Source organism: Marmota flaviventris, chromosome 2 (assembly GCF_047511675.1).
Source record: "Marmota flaviventris isolate mMarFla1 chromosome 2, mMarFla1.hap1, whole genome shotgun sequence".
NCBI lineage: Eukaryota > Metazoa > Chordata > Mammalia > Rodentia > Sciuridae > Marmota > Marmota flaviventris.
In genome coordinates, this window is record NC_092499.1 from 97,194,023 (window position 1) to 97,213,102 (window position 19,080).

The window sequence follows — 19,080 nt, forward strand, 5'->3', positions numbered from 1 at the left end:
GAACAAGTAAGTTACTGTTATTTGTCTTTAAAAACAATTCTGAATGTTTTCTAGAACTTTATCTCTTTCTCTGGTTACGGTATTGAGGGGGAAGGTAAAAGTTACCAGATTTTTGAACCATGTAAAAAATATCTATAGTTATTATGTTGTAGAACTTACATAAAGTTGAAGCTCTCCAGAGCAATCCTGACATTTAACTTGAAAAATGTGGGCAGTTCAGGAGAAAATTATTGATTAATCATAAATGTAAAAGCATATAATAAAGAAATGCAGGGAGAGCCTTTATACTTTGTTAATAGTAATTGCAGAACTTGATTTAAATCAATAACTCTGATTACAGAGTATTTCTTATAAAATAGTGACTGAAATGAATGGTCTAGTCATGTTCTGATTTGTTTCTATTCATATATAACTTTTATAAATCTGCATATAGAGTGGTAAAGCTGTTGACACTCTCTGTTAAATCTGTCTTAAATGTATCTTCAAAGTATAAACTACACTGCATGCTATAATCCTATTTACTCTCTGAAATTTATAACACGATTTTTTTTATCTTCCTCTCTCCTTCCCTCCCCATTCTTAATCTCTCATTGCAAACAGAAGTCAAGTAGCAAACAGCACCGCAGCAACTGGGCTTATTACAACCTGTTTTTATAAGGATTTATCAACACAGAGTTATTTAAGGAGGATCCTGTATTGTTATCAGAAACTAAAAGGATAAGGGTAACAATTTGGAAAGAGCAACTACTCTTTCTTAAATAAGTCTATATAATTAACAGATAGGAAGAGGTCAATGACCTAGGAGTAACAATCAACTCAGGATTTTACTTTTCATTATGTTATTCATGAACACCCGGAGCACTACACTATAATGCACAAATGGATACTGACATGGATCCTGCCAACCTTGCTCTACACATCATGTTTTCACATTATCTGTCTAGTGGGCACTCTATCTTTAGCTTGCAATGACATGACTCCAGAGCAAATGGCTACAAATGTGAACTGCTCCAGTCCCGAGCGACATACCAGAAGTTATGATTACATGGAAGGAGGGGATATAAGAGTGAGAAGACTTTTCTGTCGAACACAGTGGTATCTGAGGATTGATAAACGAGGCAAAGTAAAAGGGACCCAAGAGATGAAGAACAATTACAGTAAGTAATGTCCTTTATTTAAAGCACTGTTTATAGCCCTTGACAATGTGTTAAAGGATAAATTTTCAGGTGATAAGCTTTCTCAGTTTCCTTTACTTGTGAAATAATAATTAAATGCAATATTGCTTTCTAATTTCTGTAAATTGGGATTGTGTGAATCATGTTCCTAAAAATATATCTTGGAACAGGGCAAGTTTACTAATACTATAGTTGAAACTTATAAATAAGTCAACTGTAAAACACATACTCCATGTCCTTAAAATGCTCTTAAGTAAAGCAAGATGTAAATAGTATTATTCACATTGAAATGTGATTTTTTGCCCTCGCAAAGCTTTTTAAGAGCTTTCCCATACTTCTATGTAAATGCTTACCAAAGTACGAATCACCAGTTTGAGGAAGAGAGAATTTATTTATTTTAATAGTTTCCTTTGAAAGAATATTTCCATGATGCAAAATACTTAATCTGTGTTCAAAAATGCATTTTTGTTCAATTGTGTATAATTGCAAAACTGAAGGGAATCTGTGGCATCCTCATGCATTCATGTCATAATGAGTTAGTGTTAGATTGCTTACGTATCCACCTAGGCATAAAAATAGTTTCTTTCTAACATTTTCTTTATGTAAATCTACTGTGTCATATAAGCTATATGTTGTTTTAAGAGAAACAGAAATGTCAGTAAATAAAAGTTGAAAGAGATGTTATTTTCATCATTTATAATTGAAAAGCCTTACATTTTCCCTAAGAATCAGTTGTTATTTTCATATTAAAATGTCAGGATTGAATTTTTTTTCAGGATTGAACTTTTATGATTAATAACCAATTTCAATAAAATATTGAAAATATTGTAAAACATACTTCAACATTTACCTTATGGATTTAAAATTCCTCACTGAAAATTAGCTTTGGTAATATTATTAGGACTTGGAAAATGTTAATATTATATGTGTTAGGTGTGTTAAAGTCAGTTGAAAAAAATAGTGCATGGGGATAGTGGTGTGATCATGTGCCTAGCACAGTGCCAGACTCATAGTAATTACTTAAAACTTTTGTTTCCTGTTTACTAAATGTCTTTTAGACTTCTAAACTAATCAATAAATAAATGAGCATTTGGGAGAATTATGCTTACAATATGAAAACAAGAGGATCTTTAACTATAATTGATACAGAATGTTAAGGCCATTTTGATGGGCTGTGAACAATTATGGTTTTGTTATTATTATTGCTATTAACCAAGGTATCATGTTAATTCTAGAAGATTGTTCTGATTATACTGAAGTTTAGTTAAGGAAATGACTATTCAGAGGAAGTTTTATGGATATTCGTTTCTATGTGAGCAATAAAATTTGGCTTATCATCAGTTTATTTAAAAAATATTGAGATTTATGATGGATAATAGAATCTGGTAGAAAGCCAGAGCTCAGATGGAAGTTATAACACATGGTTCCTGTGCCCTTCTGTGAATGACTTTTCAGTTTTTCTAATTTCATCTGTAAAACATGGGATATGTTCTCCAACATACCTTCTAGTTCTTATAACCTAGTCTGTCCTCAACCACAGAGCATATTGCATGAATGTAAAGAAATGTAAGTAGCTATTGTATAACTATCACTCACAATGAATGAAAGTGAATATTATCTCAATGACAAGATTTGTTGCCAGATCTAATTTCAAATGGTAGTAATAAACTGTAGAATTCTTCTATACTCTAATTCTTTTTGAATGTTTTACCAAATAATGAAAAAGTGAACAGTTGGATATAAAATTTAGCGAAAAATGAATAATATGTATGATTACTTGGCATCAAAAATATATTCAATTAGAATGTATTTATACATGTAAATTTTATTTTGTGTTAAAATTTCTTTAAATACACATATATGTACATATATATGTGTACATACACACATACCCAAAATACTAGAAGTATTCTATAGTTTGAAATACAATTTGGTAACTTTGAGTATCATAATGCTATTTTGGTAAGTCATTTCTCCTCTAACACTAGTTCAACAGTAAAAAGAAAGGAAAAAAGTCATCCTATGTCATTATAAATTAGAATGTCACAATATCAATGTATTAAAAAGACATGACTTACATTATGTAAATAATATTCACCTTCAAGCTTTTTACAAGTCTATATATGTGGTATACTTTTTTGAGATGATAAATTCTCCTGGAAAGAGAAATCTTCATCAGAATTCTTTAAGCAAACTAAATCATTGTCAAATCGCCCTGCTATCTAATTGAAAAAGGAGTCAATAAGGTTTCTTCAAAATTAAGTAGGCTAAGATAATTTTGTCTATAGGAAATACTAAGATACAGAATGAGATAATTCAATGAAGAATCTGTGGAGAATAATTTACAGAAGATAATTCTGATAGCTCTTTCCTATTATTTAAGAGGCAGCCTTACTCATTTTAAGAGTGAATGTCTATACATGAACATGCAAGTTCACAAGGTGCAATTGAAGCTATTCTATTAGGAAAGATAGATACAAAGGAAATGCCTAGGAGAATTTGTTTAAAATAACTCAAGAGGATGAGAAACTTGAAATTCCAAAATTTGGATTGTTTACCACCTTCAATAATTAATGAATGAATGAATAAATGAACAAAAGATTTTCCTTTCTTGTTTTTGTTGAAATGAGAATTAAAGATAATTGGATTGTCTACTAGATTCTGATGTAGCAGACTTGTGTAACTAGTGAATATCAGAATTAAATTTTAAATATCATTCTTCATGTTTTTATGCCTTAAAAATTTTAACAGGTGTTGAACTTCTTTAGGGGTCCATGATATAGATTTTAATATCTTAGATAAAAACCCTTTTATATGAAAAGTAAGATGCCAGCTATATAAAACATTAATTGTTCTTTGTTACCATAAGAAAGTCCCAATCCATTCTCAAAAGATTTCTTTGAATGAAAGGGAAATGACTTGAGATGTTAATAGCACTTAGAGGGATGCTTAGTTCTACAAACAGAAGCATAGCTCCCACATAAAACTATTTTGGTGGGGTTCTGAGAATTGAATCCAGGGACTTGTGTGCACTAGGCAAGTGTTTTACCACTAAGCCATATCATCAGTCCTTAGGAATGTGATATTGGTAAATATGGATTGGTATTAGCAGGAGAGGGGAAAGATCTGGTTGTATGTTCTTGCTTCTAGAAGAAGTTAGGCTGGGATAGGTGGAGGAAGGGTGGGGAGGTGAAGAGGGAAGTGTTTGGAGAAGTAGATGTGATTACTATGTCTCATATCTTTAAGGAACTTGAAAAATTACTAAAGCTGCCCTGAATTGTGAAAATCTCATTGACTTCAGTCTTACTTTAGTTATAGTGTCATCTTATCAAATAATTCAAATTTAGTTTACAATGAACACACTGCAGAAAGCATGTACCAAGGAACTGACCAGAAATAAGACTTATATTTATAGACACATGAGCAAGAATTAATTATGTAGATGGGGGAACTCATGAAAGGCTAAGAAAAGTTGGACCTTATTTCTGACTCTTGAGGGAGAACATCTGTTACCAAAGAACTGGTCCTAAGGAATTGCACACTGCTCCTAACCAGGAGGCAAAACCTTTTTCTCTCTACTTGTTCTTTCTGGTGCTTCCACATTTAGCCTTTGGGTAGATTTATCAGTGATAAAATTGGAACCTAACTTGAGCAAATAGTAAGTATACTAAAAGCATAAAATGTCCCTTCAAAAAGTACATTTGTGTTCTCTACAGAGGACAAAATTGATAACATCATAAAGGAACTGGAAAGAATAGTCAATACTTCCACTTCTGATGAGACAGATACAGAGGGTGAATCTAGATATTTATTGGGCCATCAGCAGACAGAGTCAATCACTCCACACCTGACAAAAATAACACTGCTGTTTTAGTTGGGAATTGAAGTGCTGTATGAGAGATGGCAGCAGTGTGCTGGGTGCCCATCAACTGCCCTGAAAGACAGATGTGGAACAGAGAACCCAATCCTTCAAGATAATCTTCTTGCTTTTGATATCTAATTAATAAAAAATTTTGTTCCTTTCACAATAGTAAATAGAAAAAAATCCTTAATTGTCATAAACCCCACTGATCCAAGAGAAATCATGTCTTCCATGGATATCATTGAGCATTGTTAGCTCCATCGAAAGAAAAGGGTTAGCCATTCTGAAAACTGGCCAATGATTTGGCAATATTCTCTTTTGGATTGTTAGACTGTGATGGGATATGGCCTAACAATTGGCGAAAAGCAAATAAACACAGTATTATTGGATTTGACTTTGGCCACAAAAGCTTCAGCAACTTTAGTTGTCAACAATTCTTTGGATAGGCTCCTACTCAACAATAATTGCTGCTAGTAGCTGTCAAATATATACCTATCACTCTAAATATGGAAAAGATAAATTTGCTTGTGTTTCAAACAGAATTTAGCAAGTTGTCTAAAGAATAATAACTTACATCATCAAAATAAAAAACAATATAAAGATAATTTCTGCCTTTAAAAAATGATAATAAATGGGCTGGGATTTTGGCTGAGTGGTAGAGCACTTGCCTAGTATGTGTGAGGCACTGAGTTTGATTCTTAGCACCACATAAAAATAAATAAATAAAATTAAGGTATTGTGTTCATCTACAACTGAAAAATATTTTTTAAAATGATAATAAATGTATCTGTGGAGCTCTATGGAACATATCTATGAAAGACAATCCTAGAAATTATTGACAAGATTGAATCCTATAGAACTGATGACCTGAATTCCCATATATAACTTGTCAAGGCTCTAAATTATAGAAGATGGATAAATTGCTGGGAAGAAGATTTGGAAATATTAGCTGTTCTTTGAAACTGTACTATTACATCTTATATTTTGTTTTATAACCTTCCTTTTTTGGCTGTGATAAGTGCCTGGCATTTCCTAAATAATAATAACTTCATTTATTGCCATAGGCGTGTCTCTTAGCATCTCTTAAACCTTTATTTGAACTGACCATTTCTATATCATGGTTGTTTCTATATCAAACCAGAGCATCTGATCTCTGTGACTCAGCTGTGTAACAACTCTTTAGCTATAGTTTTTGTGCATTCTGAGGCCCAACTGAATTGGAGAGAATAGAAGAAGCCGGTTGTTAGATATATGGGAGGAGCTGCCTTTTGTAGATTTTTCTAATTCTCAAACTTGGCTAAATATAATCAGCTGGGGACCTTTAAAACAGTTTTGATGCGAGATTCCACCCACAAAGATTCTCATTAAATTGATACAGATACAGTCCGAGTATCAGGAATCTTAAACTCCCTAGATAACTTTGACATACAGCCAAGGCTGAAAACTACTGAACTAAGAGGATCACATTAATTACTGGGAAAACCATAGCTCAATTAAATCAGGATCTCATGAAGGCAGGGAGGACCCATGAATCAGACTTTGTTCTCCAGTGATTTTAATGTGCAGCTAAGCTTGCAAATCACTCATATAGGGACCAATAATTCTAATTCAGCCGGAACTCTCTCAGGGGTTCTGGGAATATTTTAGAAACCTTACAGGGCTTCAGAATTAACTTGCACTTTAGAGGATTTTGGAATAGACTTAATCTTGGAATCTCTGAATTGTGCACTGAGGGAGTTCTTCTGGGCTCTTTTGACCTCTCTGACAAATCTTAGTGGCTTCAACATTTGGTAAACTTGCTTAGAAATGCATGTGATGACAGCTCTGTAGCTACTATATAAGAAGCTTGCTTTAGCAGCAAGGAAGAATAGGTCCTGTGCTACAGTCTCATGATATGACTCTCTTCTGACATTTTTCACGGTACCTGGAATACAGGCATCAATGCCAGCTTTCTTGGTACATAAGTAAGCCACTTCTGACTATGAACCCAGATACCTCCAAGTTAGGCTTCTATCTCTCATAGCCACCCCACTTAGTTCAATGGCAGAGGTTTAAAGAAACAATTTCTAACCTAGAAAACCCATGGGGGAGAGAACCACAAGTTTAGAGGGTCTATCCATATTAGTGAAAAGGATACGATTATAGAACCTTGCTCTCTTTGTATGATTGGGATGCATAACACGAAGCAAAGTTTTCTTTATTTTCTTCTCTATCAATTTTTGGAAGCACTCCCATAACATCACTATTGGAATATGACAGTTTTCTCTATTTAAATTTCACATATGGCACATAGAAGAAAAGGCAGGATATGTGTATACTTAAGTAACTACAGAAGATGAAAGAACTTTTGTTAGATGAAATTAGGCTTCGATATGATCTACTCTCTTCTCCAAACCATATCCAAACTTCCTACACCCAAAAGAGGTTGAAAAAGAAAAATCCCCTGCCTCCCACATGATTTGAAATGCCATGTTGAAGAGTCACTAAGTATTTAACTCTTTCTTGACCAAGTTTCATATATGCTTTTGAGGTTAAATAAAGACTTAAGTAGAAAAGCCATATCAAATTCACTAACAAAGAATATGCCATTTAAGTTCCTTAGTTATGTCTATGATTGTGTTTGTTACAGTGAAAATGAAGAGAGGGAAATTATCCAGGACTCATTTTAGGTAGGCAGCATCATTCTTAAAGGGAGAAAGCTTGATATATATTGGGGAGGGTTGGATCTAGGGATTCTCCAGTTGCTCTAGTAAATTTTTTTACTGGAGTGGTTGGGAATACTTGATAGGTAGTGTCTATCTAAGAATAATTTAAAAAATCATATTTGTGAATAGGAGGGAAAAGAGAAAAATGGGAAAGGAAAAAAGACTTTATATAAAAATTAATGGACTCGAAGGCTGGGCATGTGGCTCAAGCGGTAGCACGCTCGCCTGGCATGCGTGCAGCCCGGGTTCGATCCTCAGCACCACATACAAACAAAGATGTTGTGTCCGCCAAAAACTAAAAAAAATATATATATATTAAAAAATTCTCTCTCTCTCTTTAAAAAAAATTAATGGATTGGAATCCTCTATAAACTTAATGTGAAGTATAAAGGATTCTGATTAGCTAGAGCTTTACTATTTTTTTTATTCACTTAAGGAATGAGGACAATGAAATGCATTGGATTGATAAGATAATAAAGGCAGATAAAATAAATCAAGATAAAAGAAACTTAACTAGAAATTTTAGTAATAGTGTACAAAGGGATTGAAATGTTAGTAGATTATCATAGCACTGAAATAAGAGGTTTGAATCTGTTAATTTTGTGCATAAAACTGTAATAATCTTTGCTTCTTTACCTGAACTATTCTGAAACTGAATTTATTTTTATGATTAATGTAATACAAGAGCAGTGAGAAATATTTCAACACAATATATTTCATGTTATATTATAATATCTCCCATTTTATCTATTTTAATTTTAAATGTAATTGTGGATAATTTTGAGAAAATTATATGCAGCCAAATTCAGAATCAACTGAGCCTGAATATTTTTTCTTAAGGCAGTATTTCCAAACTATATTTCTTAGAACTTTAATGTCCCTTGAGATATTAATGGTGTTTTCTTGAAGCACAGTGGCATGGAAACTGTGCTTCAGTCATGCCTCGCTGACTGGTAAATATTAAGTTAAATAACGTTGAACAGGTCTTTTAGCAGAGTTTCTGTGACCCTAAACTACAACTACACTAATGTGAATTGCAAAATTCTAGGAAAAGTGTAAACATGGTTTTCCAAACACATTTGATATCAGAACACTTCTCTTACTCCCCAGCTGCCAACCCCTGGTGTGGGTAGAACATTTAAATTTCATTAAATTACAATTTGAGAGCTATAGTCTTAGGGTCTATCTTTGGTGTAGTCAATAACTAAATCAAGCTGCCACTCCATTGTTTGATCCAAATAAAAATGCTAAAAATTGACCTGAACCAATATTTTAAGCTTAACTTAACTAAGCTTAACTAAAGAGTTATGCCAAAATCAGGAATTTTGAGTTTGGACTATCAAAGTGATATTTTGGGCATGGATGCTGGTTGAAAACCAGAGGTTTATAGTGGGAGTTAAGCCTGGTTCAAAGTCTTTTCTTAGTCTGTTCAGAACAGCTTCATAGGACCATTCTCCTAAAATGATGCCCAATAACTATTATTTGGGCAACCTGTAAACTGACAAAAACCTAAAAATGTCTCAGGATTCCAATAAAGTTGAAAAATTCTTATCATATCAACCATAATTTTTGTTTTACTTTTCAAAAAAACCAGTTTGAACGAAAGTTGTAGTTATTTCAACAGTAAAGAACAAATTTCATTTACTGCCCAAAATCTACTTAGAAATTTAATATTTAATATAACCTGATGGAACGATTGTTAATTTTTATTTCAACATTCTTTGAGAAGGTCACTCATTTGATAGTTTAAATAGAGACAAAACCAGTACTGTTCTTATCATCTTCTGTGCCTTTGTTGCTTTACTTTCCATATAGAATACATTTGCCTTGTCTGTGGTTCTTTCTGTTTGCATTTGGCACCACCACTAGAATGTCACTTCTGGAAAGATAAGCACCATAGCTTATTCTTTCTTCTATCTCTCCATGGTAGAACATGCAGCAATTAGCCCAAGAGCAGAGGTGGAAGAAGGCAGAAAGATTCATAGTCACTCAATATATTTCTCCTTTAGTCTATTATACATTTAAAATTAGTTAAAAATAGGAAATACATTTCTAAATTATCAAGAAAATTTAATGTGGATAAGAATTAAAAGTCTTACTGAAGTAAAAGAAAAAGATATCTCACTTCCCTCTTATTCTCTATCATTAAAAAAAAGGCCTCCAGTACCAATTTGATTTAATGTATTTCTAGGTAATTTCAAGGGACAAGTAGAAAAATTGTTTTATTTTAGAAGATGTTGTTGACACTGGAAGGATGATTGGCAGGAGGGCAAGGTGAAGACAAATCCTGGAAGAATTGTGGCCCTCCTCAATATCCATTCTTATTCCTACCTGATTGTCAACTAACCTATGCATATCAAAACATAAATGCAGAGCTGATTGTGGAGGCCCACACCTGTAATCCCAGTACTTTGGAAGGCTGAGGAAGGAGGATTTCAAGTTCAAGGCCATCCTCAGCAATTTAGTAAGACTCTGTCTCAAAAAATAAATAAATAAATAAATAAATAATAAATAAAAAGGGCCGGAGAAATGATTCAGCGGTTAAACACCCTTGGGATGATCAATCTCTGGTACCAAAACAAATGAATAAATAAGCAAACAACAAAACCACACAAACATGTGTACATATAAATGTGGAAAAATTCGTAATTGGTATTGGTCATAGGAATAGAATCTGCCTCCTAACAAAATTGATCCTGGACTTTATGATCAGCACTGAAAGGGAAAAGGGCATATATGTGGGGACAGAGAACTGGGGAAAAATAGAAAGTTGGTGAACCCACTCTCAATTTGTTTTAATGCCAGCAGCTCATATATCCTCATATATACCCCAACTAAACTGCGACTTCTCTAAAAAAACAGATGCACGATTTCTTCAGTGTGGCAAAAGGAGGATCAATGACTTTTTGTTGAATTAATGAAAGAATTGAAAAAGCGGTCATTAATCTTTCAAAGTTTTATATGATATCTTTTCTTTCAAGAGAAACTGCTTTTGAAGGCATAATTCAAGTTCTGCTAATTGGGATAATATAGATAGCTTTATTTTTTTCTTGAATAACTGCATATTTTTCTTTTTAGTGCCTTTTCAATCTTTGATAACCAACCTTTGGTAACTGTTCACAAATAATCACTTTCAAAACTGCATTATCATTATAGGGAATTTTTTACCCCATAACAGTTGCCAAGAAGTGAAAGAAATAATGGTTTTCAGACTTATGGTCAGTATTTAAGGACAAAATTATGGAGGTTATCTGTTACATTCTTTAAGATAAGGCAAATTTTTACTACCAAAAGTGTTAGACCACCTATCTTGACTACATAACTCTATCAGTAGCCAAACAGCTGCACAGAGTTTTACTCCCTCTAATTCATGATGCTGACAAAGAAATGAGGTGCTTTTCCATGTAGCTAAGACTACTGAACTGTTTCTGAGAAAGTAGGCTTACTCTCTTGTACAAATAATGCACTATAAAATTATGTTGGTTGTTTAATTGGAACTTGGAAAGATTCTGGCTAAATTTGATCTTCAAATTTTCTCTTAACTGCCTTGAAATTGATCAGATATTGAAAAAAATTATACATCCCAAAGGAAATGAGTATAATCTGTATCATGACTATTATGTAAACTTTAATATTTATGATGTTTTAAAGTACTATTTAATAGTTCATCAGGCACTCACATTAATATTAGCATTAAAATTAGTGAACTGTGTAGAAATAAATTTTGCTTATTACTCTTGACATAAATTTTCCAATTTAGTCCATGCAAAATTGTATAACATACAATTGGGAACATTTTTATTGAGTGCCTGAATATAAGTATATAGCTAAATAATGGTTAATCCTTTGAAAATACTTGCCAGTAGTAAAACTGGTATGGAATATTTTATTCCATAGTAATTATTTCTCAAAATACCTCCTGCTATAAGCTTATAATCACACTAATAATTTATTTCTTGGAAGGAAAACAGGCTTTCAGGAAATTTACCAGCTTAATAAGTTCACTAGTATATCAACTCTAGTTTAAAAATTAGACAAAGTCCTGTTTTGCCTCCTGTTTAGGTGTTATTTATTTTAATTAAAAAAGACTGGTGCTTAAAACTTGGTGATGATTCAGTTGATCAAATAAAAATCTTTTGAGTGCAATGATTGTTTTCCAGAAGTATTTGTATGGGTCATTAATTTACAGCATAGATGTTGAATAATAGGTTTGATGAATTCACTGGGTGATTAATATCATACATTAAAAACAAGAAGTTTATATAAAGAATACTGATTTAAACCTTTCAATATTTATAACTAAGACACACTTTTTTCTTTATTTCCCCCCAAGTTTTTATTGGTGCATTATTGTACATAATGGTGGAATTTGTTGTTACATATTTGTACATGCACACAGTATAACAATATAATTTGGCCAATATCACTTTCCAGCACTTCCCCCATCCCTCCCCTCTCTCATCCCCTGGTCCTTTGTCTCTATTGATCTCCCTTTGGTTTTCATGAGCTCCCCCATCCACACCTTTCTTTTTCTTTTTCCTCTCTAGCTTCCACATATGAGAGAAAGCATATGACCCTGATTTTCTGAGTTTGGTTTATTTCACTTAACACAATGGTCTCTATCTAGTTCTATGCATTTTCCTGTAAATGACACAATTTCATTTTTACTTAGGTTGAATAAAACTCTATTGTACATATATACCACATTTTATTTTCCAATCATCCATTGATGGACACCTAGTCTGGTTCCATAGTTTGGCTATTGTGAATTGTGCTATAAACATGAATATGCAGTATCATCATAGTATGATGACTAATTCTTTAGGATAAATATTGAGGAGTGGTGTAGTATGGTCATATAGTGCTTCCACCAGTATGAAAGTCTTTTGAGGAACTTCAGTACTTATTTCCACAGTGGTTGTACTCATTTGCAATCTCATCAACAGTGTAAAAGTATTCCTTTTCTTCACATCCTGTCCAGCACTTATTATTATTTGTATTCTTGATGACTGCCACTCTGACTGGTGTGAGATGAAATGCCATGTAGTTTTGAATTTATTTCCCTAATTGTTAATGATGCTGAACATTTTTTTTTATATTTGTTGGCCATTTCTATTTATTCTTTTGAGAAGTGTTACTAAGACACTTTGAAGGGGAAAAGTGAGGCATTTTAAAGCAATATCTTTCTTCAATGAAAACATAGTCATGAATATTATTTTAAAATAGCAACAAAAATTACTAGTACAAGTGGATTTTCTGTGTACCTGTAATTGTTCAAAACACTTCATATACACTATCTAATTTAATCTTCATAGAGTGCATGTAAAGTTAGCAGATTTATGCTCATTTTGCAGATGGGGAAACATTGGTTCATGGAGTTAAGTAATTTGCTCTAGGTTAGATAGGTAGTAGTTGTCAGAGTTGGATGTCAACCCAAGAAGATTTAATTCCAAAGCATACTTTTAGTTATCATCACATGTATCACTACACTGTCACTGGTGCTATTAAAACATCACATAATAATCTGTACCATGCATTGGGATAATTTGCAGCTGAATAAGTATAAACAGATAAAAGTTTTTTGTATTATGATCCAATAAGTACTTGGCACTATCTTTTTGTATTAAATAAATGCTTCACTCCAATTTTCCTTGTATAAAACATCTCCATCTGTCTCCCCCTGAGTTGGCATAGCAACCTTCAGTTTATTTTGCTTACAAATTGCTAAAGATGCTGCAGAAGTTATTTTGGTTGTGTTTTAGGCACATTTATGACATTTATGAAAATATTTGTACTTCTACCCATTAGTAATTATCTGTATAATTATTATAGAATGCATACATAGATGCAATTTAATTTCAGAGAATAAATCAGTGAATTTTAGGAGTACATCCAGATAGTTTCTTTCTCAAGGTCATGAACTTCAAATGGAACAAACACAAAACAATAAAACAAATAGCAGTGTGTTTGTTCCAACCAGCACTTCTGAAGGATAGGTTGAATAGTTTACTGGCAATTGGTTATTTCTCTTGTCCATTATTATTACTTTCTCTATTTATTTCTAATCCTTTTAGGACCATGCCCAATGAAAATAAAGAGGGAAAAGAAATAGAATAAAAATGATGAGTTAAGGCACAGACAGTCTATCTGGATTTCTATTTTGAGAATTTTCAAATATAGTTCTAGGTAAATCATATGATATATATTGCTTAAAGTTTCTGAATACTAGATATATGTATTATTTGAGACCTGCTTGATATTATTTATTCCAGTTTCTTAAAAATAACCTTAGAAAGTTTGTATTCTGAAATTTGCAGTGGCTCTTTCCAGTGATTAGAATAATATTTATTGAAATATTTAGTGAGTATATGCTGTGCTGTTTTGGAGATATAATATGGTAAATATCCACTATTGGAAAAATTTCAGCTCACTTGGGGATACCAACACCTATGAGTCAATTTTTAGTAAGAATGTAGTAAGTACTGGGATAAGATAAGTTGATGGTGTTAGGAGACCATAGTGGAAGGCAGTTAAGAGAATCTGTGACAGACGGGGCAAGATTCTTAAAGGCCATGGCATTTAAAGCAAAAAAAAAAAAAAAAAGCTGGCAGAAATAAATCAGCTAGAGGCAGGGGTACGAATGGTGAAGAAATTCAGAAGAAATGGCATCCCTTCCTGGTAAATAGTACATTAGGGGAAGCTGAGTGATGTACTGATAGGTATGTATGGGAATTAGTGTTTCTGGAGCATCAAGTTCAAGGTAGGAAGTAGGGAGAGATGAGACTGCAATGAAGTCTCCTATCTTGGAAAGTTGTATTCCACTTTAGGGAACATGGACTTTACTTATAGGTAATAAGGAGCTATTGAGGAATAGTGAAAGTAGTAACTAATCAAACAGTTATTTACATTATTCACAAAAATGACTTGTATAGTTAATATATGTTAATAATCCCACAATTTATTTTGTGATAAAAGTATAGCCTCGTTTCATATCAAAGCTTCTTAGCAGACCTATCCACAAGTAGCAAAATCAACAATATTAATGAATATCCATTAGTTTTCTCCCTTCATTCAGGTACAGAGTTTATGAATGGACTAGGTGGTTAACTGGAGAAAAGACAAGACAGAACAAGTAGGCTCAGTCTTAATTTATTACACCAATAGTACTATTTTAGTATAAGACTTTAATATATATTTCTATCCCCTAATAGTGGATTGAACAGATAGGAACATGAGATAATAATAATATTATTAATATTAATGATTAATATTAATGATAATAATGAGAAACATAATACTAGATATTATGTTTCTTGTGTTGACCTCTTCCATTAATTAACTGAATAACTGTGGCAAGTACTTAATCATCTTGGTTCTCAGGTTTTTTTTTGGTATTGAGGATTGATCTCAGGTACGCTTAATCGTTGGGGCACATCCCTAGCCCTTTTTTGTATTTTATTTAGAGACAGGATCTCACTGAGTTGCTTAGTGCCTTGCAGTTGCTGAGGCTGGCTTTGAACTCCCAATTCTCCTCTAAGCCTCCCAAGCCGCTGGGATTAAAAGCGTGTGCCACCGTGCCTGGCCAGGTTTTATTAGTATAAAATTAAGGGGATTAGATCACATTGTTTGAATTAATTTCACTTGTAAAATGTTGCCAGTGATTCTAAAGTTCTCTGAGACAGAGAAGGGGAGGATAGAGAAAGTGTGTTTTAGTTATCTATTTTTGCATAACAAATTACCTAAAATTTAGCAACTTAAAAGAATATTTATTATCTCACAGTTTCAGAGGATCAGAATCTGGGAGTAGTTTAGAGTACTCTGGCTTAGGTATTTCATGAGATTGCAGTCAAGTTATTAGCCAGGACTGAAGTCTTCCAAAGAATAGACTAGGGATGAAAGATCTGCTTCTATGAGCACTCCTGTGGTTGTCGGTGGGTCTTAGTTCCTAGCAGATTGCTGGCCAGAGCCTTCTACTTGGCCATATGGTATGCGGACCTCTCCACAGGCTTACTGAGTCTCCTTGTGATATGGCAATTGGCCTTCCCCAAACTGAGCAAAGAGAGAGACAAGAGACAGAGAGAGACTTCACAATGGAAGCTGAAATATGGGACACCTTCATTTCTGCCTTATTTTATTGGTCACACAGAAGCGCACTAAGTTGGTTGTGCGAAACAAACAACTTCATTCTGGAGTTGTAGAGCTCGAAAGAACCCTTGAGATCATCTAGACTAGAGATTTTGACATGAAGTTTGCCAATGGCCCTTAGTGAAACTGGTAAAAAAAATTATACATAAAATATTGGGGAAGGAATTTAGAGCTTTTACCAGAGTCTGAAAAGTATCTGTAGTTGTACTAAAAGTCTAAAAAGCACTAATATAGTCCATCATGCTTGTTTAATTGGTAAAGAAACTGAGTCACAAAGAAGATAACTTTTCAAAAATCACACCATGAATTAATAGCAGTAGTAGTTTGGACAACAACTGAAGCCTTCTGCTTTTCAGCTTAGCAGAATGCAGTGTTAGTATGGTTTATAACACCAAAAGCCTAATTGATTTTCTTCTGTTCATATATATTACTGCTATGCAGATTATTTCCCTTTTGGTCCCCCAAAATGTTAAAAAGTGTATATATCTTATATAAGTCCAGTCATGCATCACATAGCAATGCTCTGTTTAATGGCAGACCATGTATACCATGGTGATTCTAAAGATTACAATGGAACTCAAAAATTCCAACTGCAAAGTGATACCATGGCTACCAAGGTTGTAGTGCAACACATTGCTCATGTTTTGTGGTGGTACTGGTGTGAATAAGTCTACTGTACAAACTGTCCTATAAAAGTATAGCACATATAATTAAGTGTAGTTCAAAATACTTGACAATGATAATAAACAACTATATTACTGTTTTATGTATTTATAATACTGTATCATACTTTTTATTGTTATTTTAGAGTGTACTCTTTACACTTATAGAAAAAAGTTTACTGTGATTCAGTATGCTGTTATGCCAGCAGTGGCCTCAGATACCTTGTGTTTACTGAATTTCTTGATGGCATTAAGAAGTCACATTGAGTGACTGCCCTATGCCATTTAGGTTTATTCATATAATAATGAAATTTTCTACTTATACATTTCTCAGTATTCCCATTGTTAAATGATATATTACTGTGAAGGCATCTTTAGAGAGGGGTGAAGATTGCATCATAGTGTTTACAGTATTAAAATCCAGTGTTTATATATAGGAAAAAATCAGAAAAATAGATTGTAGTTGGTTATTCATGATTTAAGTCCAAATACTTAATTGAAATTGCAACCATATAATATTTCAGTTCCCTCACTAGTTATATAAAATTCACTAAAATGTACTTTTTGGTATGCAGTCAGATGAGTAAAAGTAAGATAAACTAAATTAGTGTTAAAGTATTAGGTTTCTCAATCCACATAATTTTACATAACTTATGAATTTTCTCCTTACTAGAATAGATATATTATTTTCCATTTTTATGTGTAATAAAATTATGGTATATTTTTAAATGCCAATGTTTAATTAAATGAGCTTATTTACTATTTTTAAAATAGAAATAATTAGTATATGACTGTTGGGCATACATAGGTTGACAACAATTTCACTGGAGAAGGTGTCACTCATTGATAAAAGTGGGAACTTTTTTTTTTTTTGGATTTGGAACCACTTATAGAAAATCTTAATTGAATGTCACATGGAATCAAGAGGCAATTCACTTTAGTTCATTGGGGTTTAAATTAAGAATGCAAATCAATTCAGTATTTATGGAGCACCTCTAATGTAGAGATAATAAAGGGTACAAAGATAAATATATGATTTTTTGATTTTTACCTTTAATGTGTTTCCATAGGAAATAACTTGGTAAATTCTGAAAGTTACTAATAAGTTTTATTTAAACAAAGGAGAGGTCACAAGAGTGAAAGAAAATACTTTCAAGTGCAAAAAAGGAGATGGAGGGGACAGAGTAGAAGAATTAGGGAAGTAAAATTTCCTGGAAAAGGTGTGTTTGTCCAAAATAGGGGATGGCTTTGGGTGAAGGATTTTGATAGAGAGCAGAAGTGTTTGTTTTCTACTTAAAAAGCAAAAAAAAAAAAAAAAAAAAGTATGAAAAAGGCACATATAGTCGGTTAAGAGGAATGGGTACTCTGTCCTGTCTAGCAGGGGAATATGGTGAAAGGAAAGTGGTAAAGCAAAATTAGTAACTTCAATTTATGAAAAGAGAAGACAAGAGGGCAAAAAGAGGGTAAAGGGGAGAGACAATTGAAGGATATTAAGAAATAAATACAGAAACATGCAAGTAGGGGGAGAAGTAGGTAAGGAATGATTAATGCTAAGGAGAAGGAAAAAATACACAGATATATCAAGAAAGCAGGAGAGATAAATGGCAGGAAGGATGTTCAGAAAGTTCTAAAGTCCAGAGATTTTGACAGGTATAACTAGAACACCACTAAGGTAAGGTGGTAGGATTTCATCCTGAATAAATGGACTACGACCCTACTAAGGTTACTCTTAAGCATTGAACTAAATCATGCTAAAAGTGAGATATGTAAGCCTGTGTTTTCCTACTCTGATGTAAGGCTTTCAAAAACTGATTCTTATTATAAATAACAATTTATGCAGAAAAAGTCCTATTATATAATGCAACAGCCCATTGTAAATGATCTTGCACTGTATTGTTATTTATTTTTCTAATTATAAATTGACATGTAATAATTGTACATATTTATGTGATACAATGTGATAATTAAAAATATCAATGAATGTTATGATTAAATCAGAGTAATTAGAATTTCCAAGATGAATATTTCTTTGTGTAGTGAACTCTGAAATATTTTCTCAAGTTCTTTATATGATATATAATAAATTATTATAAACTATAGCCTTTGTATTATGCTGTAGAACGCTAGAATTTATCCCTTCTATCTATTTCTTTCCTATTATCAGACCTCCCTCTGTTCTCCTCTTCCTTACCCTGCCTAACGTATAGTGATCACTATTTTACTCTACTTCTATGAAATCAATTTTTTTAGGTTCCACATATGAATGAGAACATACAGTATTTTCATTATGTTCCCTACTAATTCCATCCATGTTGCAGCAAATTGGCAGTATTTCATCCTTTCTTATGTCTGAATAGTATTCCATTCAGTATATAAATCACATTTTCTTTATTCATTCATTCATTGATAGATACCTCAGTTGATTTAATATCTTAGTTATTGTGAATAATGCCTTAATTCTTCCTAGTTATTACCAAAATGTTCCTTTTTTTCACTGAGATCTTCCCTGTCCTCTCACCTAGCACATTTAC

General features: G+C 32.8%; 1 protein-coding gene across 1 annotated transcript in view; it reads left to right on the plus strand.

The window, feature by feature from the left end:
• Positions 1–871: 871 nt before the first annotated feature.
• Positions 872–19,080, plus strand: part of Fgf7 (fibroblast growth factor 7) — a 54,725-nt gene continuing 36,516 nt past the window's right edge. Inside the window, exon 1 of the mRNA XM_027924936.2 lies at positions 872–1,157. Within this exon, the coding sequence (XP_027780737.1) occupies positions 872–1,157 (286 nt within the window). The remainder of the gene's footprint in view (positions 1,158–19,080) is intronic.